General features: G+C 36.3%; 1 protein-coding gene and 1 non-coding gene across 3 annotated transcripts in view; both read right to left on the bottom strand.

Moving 5' to 3' along the window:
* Nucleotides 1-20,993, bottom strand: part of TMEM135 (transmembrane protein 135) — a 305,374-nt gene that overhangs the window by 243,342 nt on the left and 41,039 nt on the right. For both annotated transcript variants that reach the window (XM_058306154.2, XM_058306155.2), the window contains one exon: nucleotides 19,954-19,987. In XM_058306154.2, the coding sequence (XP_058162137.1) occupies nucleotides 19,954-19,987 (34 nt within the window). The remainder of the gene's footprint in view (nucleotides 1-19,953; nucleotides 19,988-20,993) is intronic.
* Nucleotides 13,993-14,099, bottom strand: LOC111762417 (U6 spliceosomal RNA). The gene has a single exon (XR_002795530.1). It is a non-coding gene; the product is annotated as a U6 spliceosomal RNA (small nuclear RNA).

Raw genomic sequence — 20,993 nt, 5'->3', positions numbered from 1 at the left:
TATGCCATTTTGTTAACTCATAACTTCTCAAGTAAATTTTTTTTAATATTTTAAAAAGATGTACGACACTTTTTTTATTTTATTTATCCCTGCCCCTTCTTGCCACTTGTTCGCTGTCTGCTCTCTGTGTCCATTCATTGTGCATTCTTCTGTGTCTGCTTGTCTTTCTTTATTGCATCATCTTGCTGCGCCAGCTCTCCGCAGGCGCAGGCCAGCTTGCCTTTACAAGGAGGCCCTGGGAAGTGAACCCAGGGCCTCCCATATGGTAGACAGGAGTCCAACTCATTGAGTCACATCTGCTTCACATGACACTTTTTTAATTCAGTCTTACTTAGCTATCCATTTTAATATCACATATACTTATCTCTTAAAAAGCAGTCAATAATAGAGTTCTATATACAAATGTTTCTTTAAATTGTTCATCTTTTCTTACTTTTTGGAATGACTCATTATTATAGTATAGAAATGCAGGTTTCATAGCCTCTTATTCTTCTAGAATTGTATTAATTTAACCTTGAGAAGAACAGCAAAAAATGAAGTATTACTATTCCCATTTGATAGATGTGGAAACTGAGGCTCAGAATTATAGTCACAAAGCTAGCAAGTGGTTAAGTCAGGATTCCAATTTAAATCCATCTGGCTCCAAAGCCCACGCTTTTAATCACTTCACTAACTATACCATGTCAGTCTTGTAAACTGAGTTGGAAAATGATCAGCATCTTTTGCATAAATGGTATATAGCCCAAAATAGTACCACAGAGGACTTTCCTCTCCACAGGGAATATCTATGCTATCACAACCAGCTATACCTCTACAGTGAGACAATGTCCCTCAGAGCATAACTTTTATTTATGCTTTTACTATTAAAGTGCCTTTCTTTTAGGCTGCATATAGTTGAGTATTGCTCTTTTTTATCCACCCTGGCAAACCCTACTTTGAACGGGGATGTTTACACCAGTTACGTTTAATGTGATTATTAATATGTATGGGTTTAAATCTACTATTTGCTTTTGTTTTCTTTTTGTCACATCCACTCTTTACTCCCTTTCTTCTATTTTTCCAATATTCTTTTGAATAACTGAATTTGTATGATTGCATTTAACTTGTTTATTTACTTATTGGCAATCACTGTTCATTGTGCTATTTTAGTGGCTGATTTGAGGTTTATAAAACATATTAAACCATGTCACATATAATACAAAAACCTTACAACAATTCCACTTCCATTTCTTTCCTCTTGGTCTATATGTTATTGTAATTATACACTATATAATATATAAACTTATATAAATATCTCTACATGCTAAATTGTTATAATTTTTGCTTGACAAATCAATTATATAAATGATATAAAAAAGGAAAGTATCTTATATGTTTACACATGTAGTTACCATTTCCTGTGCTCTTCATTTCCTTGTGCAGACCAAGATTTCCAGCTGTCATCATCTTCCCTAAAACTACCTGGCTAACAAACTTGTTTTAATATTTCCTGTAGTACAGGTGCATTGGTGGTGAATTCCTTCAGCTTTTATATGCCTGAGAAAGTTTTTACTTATCCTTTGTGGGGTTTTTTGTGTTTTTTAAAGTTATTAAGATATGTTCATATACTATACAATCCATCTAAAATATACAATCAATAGCTTTTATTAATAGTATAATCAAAGTTGTGCTTTCACACCACAATCAATTTTAGAACATATCATTACTGCAAATTAACATCCCTGCCCCTTAGAAGTCACCTCTCAATCCCTACAGCCTTTTCCTGCAACAAAAGCACAGATCTAATTCAATGTCTACAAATTTACTTATATTTATATTTTATATAAAGGGAGTCAAATAATATGTTGTACTTTGTGTCTGCTTTCTTTCACAGGGCATAATGTTTTGTTCTTTGTTTTTTTAATAATTGATGGAAGACTATTAATATATTACTATTCTCTAAAGTCCACAGTTTACCTTAGGTACATTTTTGCCCACGCACCACCCTATTATCAACAGCTTGTAATAGTAACATACATTTGTCATTATTCATGGAAGAAAGAACAATCTTGTATTTGTACTATTGACCATACTCATCATCCAGAACAGGGTTCACTATGCTATACAGCCCCCCATGTTCCATCCTTTATCTTTCTTTCTAGTGACATACATGACCCTAAACTTTCCCTTTCAGCCAGTCATACCCACATATCAATGCTGTTAATTATAATATGCTACCATGACTTTTATCCATTTTCAAGCATTTACAATCAACCTTATTACAAATTTTGCACGAATTAATCATCAGCTCACCCATTCTCTGCCCTCTATTTTCTAGTAACCTATATTCTAGATACTATTTAGTTTGTTCATTATATTTAGTTCATATTAGTGGATCATACCATATTTGTCCTTTTGTGTCAGACATATTTCACTCAACATAATGTCTTCATGATCATCATGTTGTCAAATGCATCAAAATGTCATTTCTTCTTATAGCTCAATAATATACTATCATATGTATATACCACATTCTGTTTATCCATTCATGGATACTTGCATAATTTCCATCTTTTGGCAATTGTGAATAATGCCACTAGCAACATCAGTGTGCAAATGTCTCTTTGCATCCCATCTTTGAGTTCTAGTGAGTATATATCTAGTAGTGGGATAACCAGATCATATGGCAGCTCTATATTTAGCTTCCTGAGAAACCATCAAACTGTTTTCCACAATGACTGTACCATTCTACATTCCCACCAACAGTAATAAGTGCTCCTATTTCTCCACATCCTCTCCAATACTTGTAAGTTTTCCTTTTTCTCTTTTTAAGTATACAATCTAGTAGGCTTGAAATGATCTCATTGTAGTTTTCACTTCATTTCCTTAATAGCTAGTAACGTTCAGTATTTTTTCATGTGCTGTTTAGCTATTTGTACTTACTCTGTGGAAATTGTCTATTCAATATTCAAGTCTTTTGCCCACTTTTCAAATGGCCTGTTAGTCTCTTTATCATTGAGCTGTAGAATCTCTTTAGTCAGAATATTAAACCTTCTCAGATGTGTGCTTTCCAAACATTTTCTCCCATTGAATAGACTGTCTTTTCCCCTTCTTGAAAAAGACTTTGGAAGTACGATAGTATTTAATTTTGAGGAGGTCACATCTATCTATTTTTCCTCTCATTGCTCATGCTTTGGATATACAGTCTAAGAAGCCATCTCCTACCACAAGATCTTGAAGATGCTTTCCTGCCTTTTCTTCAAGAAGTTTTATGGTCCTGGTTTTTCTATTTTGGTCTTTGATACATTTTGAGCAAAATTAATTTTTGTATAAGGTATGAGATGGGAGTCCTCTTTCATTCTTTTGCATATGGATATCCAGTTCTAGCACCATTTGTTGAAGAGACTATTCTTTCCCAGCTGAATGGCCTTGACAGCCTTGTCAAAAATCAACTGACCACAAAAATGAGTGTTTATTTCTGCCCTTTCAACTCTATACCATTGATCAACATGTCTATCTTTATGTCAATTCCATCTGGTTTCTAATATGCTTTAAAGTCAGGAAGTAAAGTCCTCTAACTTAAATCTTCCTTTTCAAGATGTTTTTGGCTATTCAGGCCCTTTTCCCTTCCAAATAAATTTGATAATTGGCTTTTCCATTTCTGCAGAGTAGGCTGTTGAAATTTTGGTTAGAACTGCATTGAATCTGTAAATCAATTTGGGTAGAATTAACATAATGATGATATTCAGTCTTCTAATCCATGAACATATCCTTCCTTTTGGTTAGTTCTTCTTTGATTTCTTTTAACAATGTTTTGTAGTTTTCTGAGTATAAGTCCTGTACACACTTGGTTAAGTTAATTTCTAAATATATGGATCTTTTAATTGCTATAGTAAAAGGAATTTTTTTCTGATTTCCTCCTCAGTTGCTTAGTACTAGTGTAAAGAAACTCTGATTTTTGCATGTTGACATTGTATCCTGCCACTTTACTGAACTCATTTATTAGCTATAGTAGCTTTCTTGTAGATTTTTGAAGATTTTTCTAAATATAGGATCTGTCATCTACAAATAGTGGAAGTTTTACTTCTTCCTTTTTGATTTGGAGGCCTTTTCTTTTTCATGCCTAAATCCTCTAGCTTAAACTTCTGGCTCAGTATTGAATAACAGAGGTCACAGTGGGCATTCTTGTCCTGTTCTAGATCTTAAAGGGAAAGCTTTTACCCTTTCACCACTGAGAATTATGTAAGCTGTGAGTTTTTCAGATATGCCCTTTAATATGTTGAGGAAGTTTCCTTTGATTCTTAGGTTTCGTAGTATTTTTATCAAGAAAGAATTTGGTTGATTACCTTTTCTGCATCGATACAGAAGTTCATGTACTTTTTTTCCTTCATTCTGTTAATATGGTATATTACATTACTTGATTTTCTTGTGTTGAACCATCCATGCATACCTGGGATAAAACCACGTGACCATGGGGTATAATTCATTTAATGTCTTGGTGGATTTGATTTGTAAGTATTTTGTTGAGGATTTTTGCATCTAAATTCATTAGAGAGATCGGTCTGTAATATTCTTTTCTTATAACATCTTTATCTGCCTTTGGTATTAGGATGATGCTGGCTTGACAGAATGAGTTGGATAGTGTTCCCTACTCTTATATTCTCTGAAAGAGTGGAGTTGGCATTAATTCTTGAAATGATGGGTAGAATTCTCCTGTGAAGTCACCTGGGTTGACAGGTTTTTTTCATTTGTTTGTTTATTTTTCCGTTTAGTTCTTAAAAGATGCTGCTTATTTGTCCTCTGGCTTATATTGTTTCCAAAGAGAAATTTGCTGTAATCATAATCTTTGTTCCTCTATTCAAATGTTGTTGTGGTTTTTTTTTTTCCTGGCTGATTTTAAGATTTTCCATTCTCTCTGGTAAGAAGAGCAACTATTCCTAGCCTTGTGTGAGCTCAGAGGATTTTTCCCTCTAATACATTTGGGTGGTTCTTTCCCCTAGCTCAGGGTAGTCTCCTAAGATGCATACACTGATCAGCACTCTGCAGAGTAATTCACTGGGACTCTGCAGACCTCCAGAGCTATTTCTTAAATAGCTCTCTCCTCTCCTACTCTAGAACAAGGTGTTGTCTCCTCGGGCTTTCAGCTATGTCCCCTTAACTTTGGGATACAATCGGGCTTTGCCTCATTTCTGCATCCCGTGCCACAGCCTGGAAATGTTCACCAAGGAATACACCACATCAATCATAGAAAACATCTCATTAGTTTCCCATCTCTCAGAGAATCACCGTCCTTCCTTGCTTTATGTGCAAATGTCTTGAAAACTGTTTCAGGAAAGAGTTTAAATCAGTTTCCTGTTACTCCAATATAGGTTGAATCAGAAGTCATCTTTGATTTTAAACATAGTAAACATTCACTTTTAAAATATTTTCTGATAAATCCAATACATGAAAGTTTCGTCTATTTCTGTTGTCTGTTGTTTCTGGCAGTTCTTCCTCTTAGTGCTTTCTTGAGTGCATCATTATTTCTGACTATGAAGTGCTCTATAGCCTTTTAAAAATTATATGTAGAAGATTTCCACTTTTGGAAAAATACATGTGTTTTTCCCTACTCCTCTCACTAAAATTAAAAACCTATGATATCACATATAAAACAAACATGAAAAGACTTGGAAAGGAGGACAGAAGAAGGCACACCATCTAGGGACTTCAGAAGCCAGTGAATGACACATTAGTTAATTCCCTAGGTTTTCTTTTTGCCTCATATAGCTCAGTCTATGAACTGAAGAAATCAGCAACCCAAAAATGCCAACAAGCAGATAAAAGCCTGCTCACTCTTGCCAAAGGACCAGGAAAGAGGCAGCCATTAAGACAGAAAACTTTTAGACAATAACCATTAGAATCCAGCAAAACACCACAGGAAAAAATGAGGCCCACCACCACCAGCAAAGGCCAAGTGGAACACCTAGACTTCCACTTCCAATGAGGCTGTAACAAGGCATCCCAGCAGTGGGGTGATGTCAGAGAACGACTAGCAGAGAGCCAGGAAATCCATCCCCACGAGTTGGTAAGAAGGCCTCCCAGGGAAACGGACTTTGGCCCAGTGGTTAGGGCGTCCGTCTACCACATGGGAGGTCCGCGGTTCAAACCCCGGGCCTCCTTGACCCGTGTGGAGCTGGCCATGCGCAGTGCTGATGCGCGCAAGGAGTGCCGTGCCACGCAAGGGTGTCCCCCGCGTGGGGGAGCCCCACGCGCAAGGAGTGCGCCCGTTAGGAAAGCCGCCCAGCGTGAAAAGAAAGTGCAGCCTGCCCAGGAATGGCGCCGCCCACACTTCCCCTGCCGCTGACGACAACAGAAGCGGACAAAGAAACAAAAGCAGACAGAGAAACAAGACGCAACAAATAGACACCAAGAACAGACAACCAGGGGAGGGGGGGAAATTAAATAAATAAATGAATCTTTAAAAAAAAAAAAAAAAAAAAAAAAAGAAGGCCTCCCATAGCCCTGGAGGTGGCAACAGAGACAACCTGGGAAGCTAAACTCCTACTTTCAGTCAGCAGTAATGAGGAGCCTCCCCAACACAGGTGACAGAGAAGGTCAAGTGTTTATTATATGGGTTGTATTTTTGCATTTTGTATTTTCCTTTCTTATTATCAGTACTACTTTACTTAGTCTCTATTATTGTCATTCTTTTGCAAAGTCTGCTTCTTCACAGCTGTTTTGATATTTTGTTGTGTTTTGTTTTTAAAGATTTATTTTATTTCATTTAAATAACCACCCCACCCCCTCATTGTTTGTGCTCACTGCCTACCATTGGCTCTCTGCGGCAGCATGGGCCAGCCTGCCTTCACCAGGAGGCCCCAGGAATCAAACTCAGCGCCTCCCATATGGTATACAGGACTCAATCACCCGAGCCACATCCGCCTCCCTTCACATCTGTTTTTATCTTTACTTACTTAGTTTTAATGATTTTCATCTTTCATTTTGTAGTTCTTTGTTTTTATATTTGATTTATATATCAAATTGAAAACAAAGTGTATAAAGACAAGCTATGATAATAATCCATGCCTAAAGAGAAATTATACCCCTTTTCCATTGGTCTAACTGACCCTGTATGTTCCTTCAAGCTATTTATAGTTTCAAAGTTGAACCTCTAATCCTAAAATTCCTAGGATGAAAAATCAAATTATTCAAAAAGAAGCAAAAGACAGAATTCTCCCCCAAGTGACAATAAATCTACCTACAATAATGTTTTCTCACATTCCAAACCATTCTGACCTTTTACCAGAAAGTAGATGATCTGAAAATCTATGTTATTACCCTGTATCCATACACATCCACAGAAATTCACAAAATTTTCATGTACAAAGATGTTCCTAACAGTGTTGTTTGTGATATCAAAGAATTAGAAGTAACCTGCATAGCCTCTGCTGGGAGAATGGACAAGTAAAATATAGTGAATGAAATGTTCTAACAGTAGATACTAATGGTCATATAACTCTGAATATACTAAAAACCATTGGATTATATGGTTATATATTAAGGGAATTTAATGATATTCTAATTATAGCTCAACAAAACTAACTGAAAACATGGAGTGGATGGATATTCTTGCACACACAGCAATCAGAAGCAATGCACTGGAAGTATATTAAAGAATACTAAGAGGTCTTGAGGGAAGCAGATGTGGCTCAAGTGACAGAGCTTCCACCTACCGAATGGGAGGACCCAGGTTCGATCCCTGGGGCCTCCTGGTGAAAAAGAAGAAAAGAAAGCGTGCCTACGCGGCAAGACAGTGCCCGCACGAGTACCTGCGTGGTGAGCCAGTGCCCGCACAAGTGAGTCACGCAGCAAGATGATGATGCATCAAAAGAGAGACAAGGGGAGAGTCAAGGTGAAGCGCAGCAGAGGCCAGGAACTGAGGTGGTGCAACTGACAGGGAACCTCTCTCCCAATCAGAGCCCTCCAGGATCGAATCCCAGTGAAGAGAGAAAATTATAAGAGAAGATAATACAGACAGCAAAAACAGCAGGGCAGGAGGAGGGGAAGGGGGATAAATAAATAAATCTTTTTAAAAAAGAGGTCTTGAAAACATGTCAAGTTCAAAGTAAATACAAATATGTGGACATTTTGAAAATACAGCACTAAGTCACCCAGTAAAAGAAAACAAGAGGTAGTCTTATACATACTAGTGATGAGAGTACTGCTAAGAACTGACAACACCTCATGCTCAAAAATAATAAATGAAACAGAATTAAATAAAATTTGTAATATCTACCCTACACAATCAATTGGTTATTTGAGAAATGTACAAATAGAACAAAACAGGATAAGGTAAATAGAAAGTTCTGCTTTGGAAAGGACACAGAATGTGACTTCAGAGTTTACTTTTTTAGAGAAAGAGTAAAAGGAAACAGAGACAAAGGGAGAAAGAGAAAGGGAGATTGTTTGATTCCTGGGTATCAAAGAATTGTAATTTAGTAGGCCTAGAATCTGACCTGAGAACCTGTGTTTTAATGCACCTACATGCTTCCGATGCACAGTCAAGTTTGTGAAGCACTTCCTTCAATGCACTCTTCCTATATTTTTTCCAGATTCTGAACAGAAAGAAGGGATTGCTAAGAACAAAAATACAGAATCATTCAAAGCCTACCTCTTCTGAGACGAACAAGAATAAGACACCTCCTTTTACTCAACTTCATTAAGTTTCATCTTATGTTTTGGGGGTCCTCTGAAATACCTCATCTATTGTGCACTTTTTAACATCATTTGACATGCCTTTTTACTCCTGGTAATAAGTGAGATCAGCAAACTGTTTCCACACTTCTTAAGCAAGTTACTGATGTATTGAATAATATTTATAAAATGCTTGTGAGAAGTCTCTTTTTCTCTATAAGTTAGGCTTGCTAGGTTACTTTTTACTGTATTTATAATTTTTTTAAAGTTGTGATATCATAGAGCCTGCCTCAAATGATGTACGAGAAAGTAAATGAATGTCACCACTAAAATTCAACCTCAAGGGAATTACCTAATGTCCTCTAATAATTCCCCTATTTTATGCATTTTCCAAGTTCACAATCTTGGCTACGGTCTCTGGACAAATCCTACTTTATGCCTGTTTTTGTGACCACATGAGGCATGGAAACTTGAAGGAACCAATTCTCATTGGCAAAGAATGCCATCTTCTGTAAAGCATGGGTAAGAGCTCAAGATTGCCTAATATAATACTGAATACCCGGAACTTATATTTCTCAATGTGGTTAAAAGAATCAAAGTAGTTCTAATCTGGTAGTTCTAATAAAGCTTCCAAAGAAGGGATATCCTAGTTCAGGAATTCCGCTGAGGTCAGGTACTCTTTTGTTAACACTCATATTAAAAAAAATACTCGTTTGGTTTGGCTTTTAGGTCTTGGAAATTGGGACTGATGCAAGAAAAATAAAAAATAACAATAAAAAAAGAATAGCCATGATATTCACCAAGTATTTACAATTTTTTTAAAGTTCTAATATCATAGAGCCTGTCTCAAACGATGTAGAAAAGAAATATCACTCTTTGTTATTGTTAGTATTTGCTCCCAAACTACATTAATTCAATAATTATCTACTGAGCATGTATTATTTGCTAAGCACTGTTTGCTGGGACAATTTATATGTTTGTAGATATGTCAACAAACAAGATAGACTTTTTGCCTTTAAGTAGCTTATATATAATAAGGGAAGAAAGGCAATAAATAAGTAAACAAACAAACAAATAAATAAATGCCTGTACTTTTAAGTGCTACAGAAAGATAAAATAAGATTATAATTCATATGGAGTGGGAGAAGCTGCTTTAACTAGGATAATAAGGAATTTCCTGAGAAGAGATGACAATGGATTGAGAATTAAAATGGGGAGAAGTTACTAGTCAAAAAACCTCTAGACAAAAAGATTCCCAAGCCAAAAAAAAACAAAAAAAGTAAGCACTAAGGCTGTGAAGGAATAATAAGCCTGTCGTATTCAAGAGACAGAAAGCAAGCCAGTATAATGGGAAGAAAGTGCATCAGGAGATGCGGTCAGAGAAGTAGAGGATTTAAGAAACATTTAAAGCACAGTAAGGCATTTGAATCTTCTTAAATCCAGAAGGAAATGTGGGTTTCTCTCAGTTTTCAGCAGAGGAGTGACACAGTCTATTTGCATTTCTGATGTCTCTGACTGCTGTGGGGAAGACTGACTACAGGACGATGAGTGCAAGACGCAGACAATTTAGCCATTACGAGAGCTTAGGAAAGACTAAGGTAGAAGATGATGAGACACTGTAAGATCCGGAACATATTTTTGAAGCAGAATTAAGATTTTCGATGGATTAGACTAGGAGTATAAGGAGAAGAAAATAACTAAAACCCATAAGTTTCTACGACTTCTTTATCAATTCTGATCATCTGAAAGACTACAGTATTTTAAAATTTGCATACAAAAAAAAAATACCAAAGAAGAAACTTTTTAAAATTTGTACACTTTTCCTTCCAAAACAAGCTAACATACAAGAAAACAACAATTTCAGATGGCTATTAATTCTATTCCTTTGGGTTTGTATTTTTTTAAATGCTAGTTAATCATTAAGGCTATAAAGTACTGATCTAGTAATAGAGTTACCAGGACTTACTGGCAGATATCATGAATTATAAGTTAATATAAGGGAGTCAACAGCAAAAGCATCAATAGAAATGACCCTCTTTTCAATTTCTTCACCTATTCCCTTCAAATTCCAAAGAAAAACAGAACTAGTAAAATTTGTATCCACAATGACACAGTACGATCACTTCTGTTTTGAGACAACTGTTAAAACTAAAAACAAAAACAAAAACAGAGGTAAGGTTTATTTCCAATGGTATACAAATTTCTCTTCCCCCATAAACGATGAGGTCCTTAAAAGCAGGAACTGTACCTGAATCTCCCTTACACTAACACAATGTAGATTCTCAATAAATGTTTCCCTTTTTTATTTATTTACTTTTTCCTTTCCTAAACCATGGCATCCCATTTTGGCAATCTTTGGAAAAGCAAGAATTTTGTCTTGTGGTCATCAATGGCTCACCTCCAAGATGGAGGTGCCTCCAAATTCTCTGCTATCCTCAAGGTCCAAGTTCCAAATAGTTCTGATTGCTCCAGGCTAAAAAGAACTCCCTTTCCTAAAGTTCTACAAACTGGACCATCTAACCACATATTTGACATGTTTAAACTATCTTGGGCTGTTAATTATTCATTTCAAATCCAGACCTAGACATAACCTTTTCCCTCAAATTAAGTTCAATGACAGAATAATGGTTTATATTTGTGCCCCAGTGTCTTGGGGTGCTTTGCAGTCAATAAATGTTCGATGATGAAAATAAACACAAAGATAATAAAGATAATATGGAACCAATTCTACATATTCATGTATGACATACTCATTCAAAGGTTCAACAATGCCTTTGAAATGTTCAGGTCAACATAATTAAGGAATGGGTAACTATCACAGCCAAACCTAACAAAATGATATTTCCCAAAATTTTCAATGGGCCTGTGTATATGTTTGTACATATAAAACCAACCCATTATAATGAAGACATAGCCAAGAAATAAGTAAAATTGTAGGAGTATATCACCCCCAAAATAGTAGCTGATACCACTAGCAAAGAAATTATCTGGTATGGTGGCAAAAAAACCTAAGTGACTACACAATATGACTGCAACTTTTTAAAAAATATGTATATAATGTATATGTGCACCTATGATTGTGTATTTATGAATGTGCACTAGAGTAAGAAAAAGGAAATTCTAAAATGTTAGTTATTTCTAAATGGTAAAATTAGAAATGCTTTTTATTTTCTTATTTATGCTTTTCTGTACTTTCCAAATCAGAAATACACAAGTAAACATGATAAATAATATTTTTTAAAGCAATACTTTCCAATATTTGAAAATCCTGTTGTTGACGTTATATGCAGCTATTTCTTTACATTAAATTGAGTCTCTCCAAAAATGTTTAAATCCGTACCTATTCTACACCAATTACCCTAATAAAATGATAGTTATACAATAATAGTATACATAAGTGACGTTGTTAGATAAAGAAAAGATGAAGTTTATTTATCATTAGTATCCATAATATATCATGTACATATTCACTTTCCTCTAGACACTGTCAAAAATGTATGTGTAAGGCCTTTCATCTCATGAAATTTTTAAATTACAGACCCTTTATAATTGACAAAACATGAAGGCCAACTCATATTTTGCATTTTCCCAAAAACTTTTCTTGTAATGACATTTTTTTATCTGGAGAGAAAGCGTACAAATCTACCTAAGAAAGAAAACGTCCCTACACACACACGTTTCGTTTTCCATTTAGAAAGAACTGGAGAATCAAAGGTTTATTCTAGATTGGGAACACTATGAAAACAAAATGGCACATCACTCTAGAAAAGAGTAGGACAGTTTCTTAAAAAACTAAACATGCAACTACCACAACACAACCTAAGAATTATACTCCTGGACATTTATCCCAGAGAAGTGAAAACACATGCTCATACAAAAACTTCTACATGAATATGTACAGCAGCTTTATTCTTAAGATTCAAGAACCAGAAACAAGCCCTATGTCCTTCAGTGGGCAAACGGGTATAAGAACTGGTATATGCATACCATGGAATATTGCTCAGCAACAGAAAGGAGCAAACTAGTGATACCGGCAATGACCTGAACAAATCTCCAGAGAATTTAAAAAGCTAATCACAATTACTAACTACATGGTTCCACTTATATAATATTCCTAAACTGACAAAATTACAGCAATTGATAGCAGAGTAGCAGTTATCAGAAATTAAGGAGGTGGTGCAGACAAGAGGAACTAGGAAATGGGCAACATGAGGGATCCTGGTGGTGACACAAATGCTCTCTGTATTGCTGGGGATTGAATCACGTCCCCCCCAAAGGCATGTTCAGGTCCCAAACGCTGGTTCTGTGGGTCTGAACCCATTTGTAAACAGGACCTTGGAAGATGCTATCAAAGTGTGCCCACATGGAATGAGGGTGAGTCCTAGTCCAACATGGCTGAAATTCTTATAAGCAAAGGTACTACTGGACAGAGAAAAGCCACAGGAAAAGCAAGGAGCCGGAGGTCAGTGGATCCAGAAAGAGAAAAGACAAGATGCCATCACAGGCACTGCCAACTAAAAGGAACCCCATGAGGAAGTGAGCCTTCTCAGAAACCTCTGAAACCAAGAGCCAATAAATTCTGTTGTTAGGCTATCCCACTGTGTGGTATTTGTTTCAGCAACCAGGAAATTAAAACATCTATTTGAGACTACATCAATGCCAATATCCTGGCTATGATATCGTATCATAGTTTTACAAGATGTTACCACTGGGGAAAGTAGGTAATACCTACATGGGGTCTCTGTGCATTATTTCATAGAACTACATATGAAACTATAATTATCTCAAAATTAAAAGCTTAATTACAAAAAAAAAGGTATAGTATTTTAAGGGCACTCTCCAACACTTAATTATATCAAAGTTAAAGATTTCCACTCAAAGAATTTATGATCTAAACCAGGCAACACACACACAAGTTTTATAAAGTTTACTTAGAACTCAAAGATAAGAGTATAAATACATACAGTATATGCATATAAAGTATATACCGTATGCTAATATAGAAAAAAGATGTGCATGGCTAAAAAAAATACTCTAAACCTCGAATGCTTCCTAATATGCAAGACTAATATTTTAAAGTCTTTAAAAAATAAGGAAGGAGATTTTGGTAATATATGGTAGTCATAGTAGCACAACATGTAAATGTAATTAATGCCCCTGAACTGTACACTTAAAAATCGTTTTTTTTTAATATACTTTTTTTTTTAAAGAAACTTAAATTACATAAATGTTACATAAAAAATACAGGAGATTTCTCATATGCCCCACTCCCTAGCCCTCCCACATTTTCTCACATCAGCAACATCCTTCATTAGTGTGGTACATTTCTCACAATTGATGAAAAGTATGGAATGCTTCAAGAATTTACAAGTCATCCTTGCGCAGGGGCCATGCTAATCTTCTTCGCATCATTCTAGCTTTAGTACATATGCTGCCAAAGCGAGCACCACTTAAAAATAGTTAAATAGGCAAATTTAACGTTGTATATATGTTACCACAAATTTTTTAAAATAAGGAAGGAAACTAGCACAATAACAACACCGTTAAGAAAATTCAAAACACTATGTCACATATTATAGATAAAATATAACCAATATTTATTAACTCTTTCGAAAATACTTTTTTTAGGTTTCGTGCAGCATTTGCTATCACTTCATAACTTAAGTTTATAGTTTAAAAGTAGATGATTTCCTCTGGTTTTTTCTTTTTCAGAATTCTAGGTATACTATCAAAAACTGGCAAAAGAGGTATCCAAACCAAGTGACATATTTCATCTAAAATACAGGACCATAACCACCAACTTTCAATCTTTTTTTTTTTTTTTAAAGATTTACTTTTTATTTATTTCTCTCCCCTTGCTCCCTCCCCGCAATTGTCTGCTCTCTGTGTCCATTCGTTGTGTTCTGTGACGGTTTCTATCCTTATCAGCAGCACCAGGAATCTGTGTCTCTTTTTGTTGCATCGTCTTGCTGTGTGCGGCGCCATTCTTGGGCAGGCTGCACTTTCTTTCGCGCTGGGCGGCTCTCCTTATGGGGCGCACTCCTTGCACGTGGGGCTCCCCTACGCAGGGACACCCCAGCGTGGCAGGGCACTCCTTGTGCACATCAGCACTGCGCATGGGCCAGCTGCACACGGGTCAAGGAGGCCTGGGGTTTGAACCGCAGACCTCCCATGTGGTAGGCAGACGCCCTATCCATTGGGCCATGTCCGCGTCCCTCAATCTATCTTTTAATCAAAACTATACACTAAAGCAGCCATAAAAGCAGAAGTTAATTTGTAAGGTAAATCATATTCAAAACAAGTTTTCAAATAAACATCTAGATATAATTTGGTATTTTCCTCTAAATTTTTAACTTTAATAAAAGCATTCATTTACTGCTTCATTTAACAAATTATAACATATTTAACATGTCAGGCCCTGTTCTAGACATGATATAGCTATATGTAAAACAGACAAAAACCCTACATTCATAGAGCTTAAATTCCAAGGTAGGAAGATAATAAAATAATAAGCAAAGAAAGATATGCCTGGTAAGGGTACCACAACATGGTAAGGGTACCACAACATTGTGAATGTGATTAATCCCAACGAATGGTATGCTTGGGAGTTGTTAAGATGGAAAAGTTTATGTTGTACATATGTCCCACAATTAAAAAGAAAGAGAGAAAGAGGGAAAGAGCAAAAGAGAGGAAGGGAGGGAGGAGACAAGGAGGACAACTCAAGTAACAATGGCAATTAAATCTAATATGTGATCCTGGATGGGATCTAATAAGGGAGGAGAAAAAAATAAAAAGGACATTACTAGAACACATGGAAAATTAAGAATATAGATTGTAAGCTTTGTATCAATGTTAAATTTCTATCAAAAAAATGGTCACTGTACTTAAGGCGGTTATTTAAGTGATTGTCCTTGTTCTTAGGAAATGCACATGGTAGTATTAAGTGTTAAAGGAGCATGATGTACACAACCTATTCAAATGATCAGAAAATTGACTGACAGAGATAGAGGGAGGGAGGGAGGAAATGGCAAATGTTGCGAGATGTTAAAATTGGTAGATCTGAGTATTCTAGGGAGACGGGAGTATGTTTGTATTCACTGTTTGGGTTTTGTATTGAATTTGCAATTGTCCTGTAACTTTGAAAGTATTTCAAAATTTAAAATCTTAAAAAAAAAAAAAAAAAGGGAAGCAGATGTAGCTCAAGTGATATGGCCTCCACCTACCACATGGGAGGACCCGGGTTCAATCCCTGGGACCTCCTGGTGAAAAAGAAGAAGAGAAAGCGTGCCTGCCTGGCGAGCCATTGCCTGTGTGGCAAGCCGAGCACCCGTGCGGTGAGCCAAGTACCCACATGGCGAGCCAAATGCCCACGTGGTGAGCCGAGTGCCCATGCGAGTGTCCGCATGGCGAGCCAAGTGCCTGCACAGCGAGCCAAGTGCCCATGCAGTGAGCCGAGTGCCCAGGTTGCGAGCCGAGTTCTCACGTGAGTGCCTGTGTAGTGAGCCAGTGCCTATGCAGTGGGTCAGTGCCCGTGCAATGAGCCAAGTGCCCGTGCTAGTGCCCATGTGGCAAGCCGAGTGCCTGCATGGTGAGCCAAGTGCCCGCCTAAGTGCCCATATGGTGAGCCAGTGCCCACGCAGCAAGCCAAGTGCCCGCATGGTGAGCCAGTGCCCACACAAGTGAGTCCCGCAGCAAGATGATGACACAACAAAAGAGACAAAGGGGAGAGTCAAGGTGAAGTGCAGCAGAGACCAGGAACTGAGGTGACACAATTGACAAGGAACCTCTCTAAACATCAGAGGTCCCCAGGATCGAATCCCAGTGACTCCTAGAGGAGAAAGACAAGAAGACAAAAAGAGAAATAGATACAGACGATCACACAGCGAATGGACATAGACAGCAAAAACAGCAGGGCGGGGAAAGAAGCAAGGAAAAAAAAGATACATCAAATGTTGATAGATGCTGTGGAAAACACAAACAGATCCATGGGGTAGGGCCGTAGGGGTGTGAAGAGCAAGGAGGGTGGTTGTTATTTTATGCAGGGTAGATATGGAAGGCCTCAGTGACGTGACAGCAAAGCCTCCATGAAAGGACAGAGAAGCCATGCAGATATCTGGGGTAAGTGCTCAAGTACAGCGGCTCTGAGGAGGAAACCGTCCTGTCGTGCTGGCCAAACACCAGAGCATGGCAATCTGCAGTATGGGTGAAGTAGAGAATGACGAGGGAGAGTGGTGAGCGAGAAGGCTTGAGAGGTCCAAGGACCCCTCATTCTCATGGGCTCCATCCTAGCCTTGAGAAGCGCCCTGAGCAATCTGGTCACGTAGTCACCTGTTTCGGTAAACTTTGCAAAAGTAACGGCAGATGGTTAAGATCACTCTTACAGTATATTCTGACTTCCTCTCTGACACACTTGCCTAAATAGCGCTGTGGCAATTACAGGCATTATGGGATCCAGCTTAGCAGGACCTGAGCTGGAATACATTTAGTTTGGGGTTAGCAAGATATATTTATTCATTTGGTTTCCATTTGCTTCCAGGTGTAGATAAGTCCATGCTAGTGGCCCAGGGAAGGAGTCACCTCCAAGAATACTCTCTCCCATCAGCTGTGCCAGCTCGCCACATCGGGACACAAAGGCGGAGGCCCAGAGGCAATATTGCGACATGGACATATCCTACAGTAGGTCCCCAGCCTGAAAGTGTGTGGGCAGTAACAAAGAACCAAGACTGGAACACACAAAGCCAGGACACAGACAGGCAAGGTAATAAGCAGAGGACCTGAGGCTTCTCAGGGCCTAGGCAAAAATGTAAGTTCTCTCCTGTCAAAGGAACAATGTGCATACAATTGTACTTGCTATAAATGCACTCTAACTTTTTCTTTTTCAATGGAAATAGTATAAAAAGACTTTGTCAGAATTCCTGTGTTTGTGAAACACTACCTATAGCAGGATGCAAAACAAAGGGTATGTCTGTATGTAAAGTTATGTGGTTTAAACAATTCAAAATACAAATAATTTTTAAAATTTCATTTTATTTTTAAAGAAGCTTTAGATTATATAAATGATATATTGAAAATAAAGGGGGATTCCCACATACCCGACCCCTCCCACGCCCACAATATCCCCCGCTAACATCTTTCAGTAGTCTGGAACATTTGTTACAATTGATGAACACAAACTGAAGCACTGCTACTAACCTTGGTCTATAGTTTACATTACTATAGTTTACTTTGCACTGCACATTTTTACAGGTTTTAGCAAAATGTATAATGGCCTGTATCCGTAATTGCATGACATTCAGAACAATTCCAGTGTCCCCCAAAATGACCCCATGTTACACCTATTCTTCCCTTTCCCTCCCCTCAGAACCATGGCTGACCACTGCCTTTATATCAATGATACAAGTTCTTCCACTGCTAAAAAAATAGTAAGTCTACTTTAGTCCATAACTGCATTCTCCCCTTGTATCTGTTTATTCCTCAATCTTGAGGATTTTAGAATGGTGATGCCTACGCTTTCCGAGAGAGGACCAAATAATTTTTAAAATCATATTTAGAATAACTGTGCAAGAGAAAATACTGAATTATCTATTTCTGCTACAGAAAATTTAACATCACCATATGAAGAGATGACCAAAGAATTTGTAACCATATAATGATGAAAGAAATATTATAGAGGTGTATCAGGTAGTTAGTTGTTCAATAAAAATAATATGTAATCTTTCTGGATTTTATGATGCCAGTACTTTTCACTTTTTTTAAATTAAAAAGTCATGAATAAAAGTGCATTTTTAATGGGTAGGTTAAGCAGCAAAACATTAAAAAATAGGTAAAGAGTTGGGTTAACTTGAAGACAGATCTGAAGAGATTAACCAGAACTCAGATTAAATATATATAAACAGAAATTGTTAAAAGGACAATTAAGAGACATGGAGAAGGAAATAATAAAGTTTGAAAACATCGAAAATAAGTTTCAGAATGAAAAAATATAGGAGCAAGATTGAAAAAAAAAGAATGGATGTGAATTTAATTCTAGAACTAAACATTATTAGTCCTCAAATTGAAGAAGTAAAGTGAGTCCTAAGCAACCTAAATAAAAATAAGCCCACAGCTTAATGAATCCAATATCCAAAGACAAATTCTTCAAAAGGAAAATCTTACAAATAATCTAGATAAAAGAGAGATTACCAAAAAAGTCAAACCAGTCGGACAATAGAGTCCAAAAGTATCCATAGAGAACAAAGATAAAGGATTAACATCCTCAAAGTGATGAGGTAAAATAATTGTCATGAAACCCGATTTGTGTGGAAATTTGAGTGACTTTCTATTCTATACATGAGTAGTTTTCTATGAAGCATGGCCGTATCTTTCATCAGTCTCAAAGACATCCATGATTCCTTCAACCCACATAGCCCTTCCATCCAGAACAGTTGGTGCTACTCTCTGCCTCTCATAGCACACTGTAACTCATTTTCCAGCCTTTTACCTTTATGTTGCTGGCATGATTTCTCCACTAGACAGGAAGTCCATGAGCACAAATGTCTCTGGACCTTGCTTACCAGCATCTAACATAGTACATAGTACAGAATAAAAATTACATATTTTATAGCTTAAATGAGTTGCTCAAAAAAGCTTTGAACTATACTCCCTTATCACAGAATTCAAGAATCTACCCTTAGGTAAATAATTATTTATCTTTTCTTGGTTGAATTTTTTAATGTTGCCTACAAGTTCTATTAAAAAAACAAAAAAGACTTTAGTATGAATACGTTTTAAAACATGAACTTAGCAACATAAACTATGGCCTTGGTTATATGTTTACATTAAAATATATCACACTATATAATACTAACTTCATGTCTGTAAACGTTGTAATTTGGAAACCTAGCTAATTGTGTTAACTGTACTCAATGCTGTTTTAATGCCCAGGAAGAATACATATCATAAAAGCCCAAAATTATTTTCCCCACATGAAATGGCAACAGAGGAAGAATATGAAATGAAATTCAAGATATACTCTATCAAAGATGAAGATTTAAACTTAAAGAAAAAAGAACAATGAAGAACATGCGGCATGAAATACTGTCCTCCTGAAATAAGATAAACTCATTCTGGCATGATAGGAAAAGATCAGATGGTATCAAGGATCTTTTGAACATTTAAGTCTATCCTTTAAAACAGAAACCAAAATCATCTCAAATTTAAATGGCTTTCCTTTCTTTTCTTTTTAAGAAAATTTATTTTTTTTTTAATTTTTAACCATGTGGGAAAACCTCAAATAATTTGAAAAAAAAAAAATTTACTTACCAAGTTGGCCATATAAATTGTGAGCAGCCCTCGCCTGGAAAAAAAAAAAATAAGAGGTAAGAGTGTAAGAGTAAGCATCAATTTTACTTTATCAATTAATCAATTTTATAAAGAAATCTAACAACAGGATTATCGGGAGTTGAGAAACGTATTTCTATATTAGAGGAATAGATTATGTTGAATTAAGTTTTCAGTGCCCTAATACTTAAATCTAAATAGATTCCATGAGTAAATCTGTTTAGTGCCTTTAATTAAAATTCTGAAAAGGGGAATTAAAAGCAATTTTAAATTACTATTGTCTTATCATTATTTGTCATTAGGAAGAATAGACAAATTTGTTACTAGTCTATGTTTATACTAGAGACTTCTAAATTTAGAAATAAAAAATCCTAATTCATCTTGCCAAAATAGCCAAGGTCAGAACAATCCTGACTAAATAAAAATGCATTCCCCCGAACAAAAAAAAAAAAAAACCTTCATTTTTCCTGTTTCACTCACAACTGAATTGTTCATTTCATTATATGCCATTACAAATTACACTAAATCACCTTGGTTTTAATTTCATTGTTAAGTTAGAAGTCAGACACTAAGTACATTATCTAACTCCAAAGGAGAGAGACAAAATTCTACAAACACTCACTTAACAGAAAAATTGTGTATCTACCAAAGTTATTGAAAATCCAGGCAGAAACTCAAAGATAATAATAATTTTCTGCCCTTAATCACTTTATTTAGATTAACTGCATATAAACAATGAATGAAGCTTAACTTATTTTCTATGAAAGAGGTCTTCAATGCGTTTTAAAAGTTCAAGGGCAGAGTTCACATAAACTCTGAAAAGCATAAAAACTTACTGAGGTTTCAATTAGGAATATTTTTTTGTTCCCAATGAAAAAATAATTTACTTATAAACAAGTACGAGAATCAAATCACTTTTATTTAAACATCATTCTTGATCCTGACATTGCCAATGAAACCTTCTTGATATCCAATTCAATCATTTACAGTCCTAAGTGTTAGTTATTTTAAATGGCTTAATA

This window comes from Dasypus novemcinctus, chromosome 10 (genome assembly GCF_030445035.2).
Source record: "Dasypus novemcinctus isolate mDasNov1 chromosome 10, mDasNov1.1.hap2, whole genome shotgun sequence".
NCBI lineage: Eukaryota > Metazoa > Chordata > Mammalia > Cingulata > Dasypodidae > Dasypus > Dasypus novemcinctus.
This window is presented reverse-complemented; position numbering and strand designations above follow the sequence as displayed.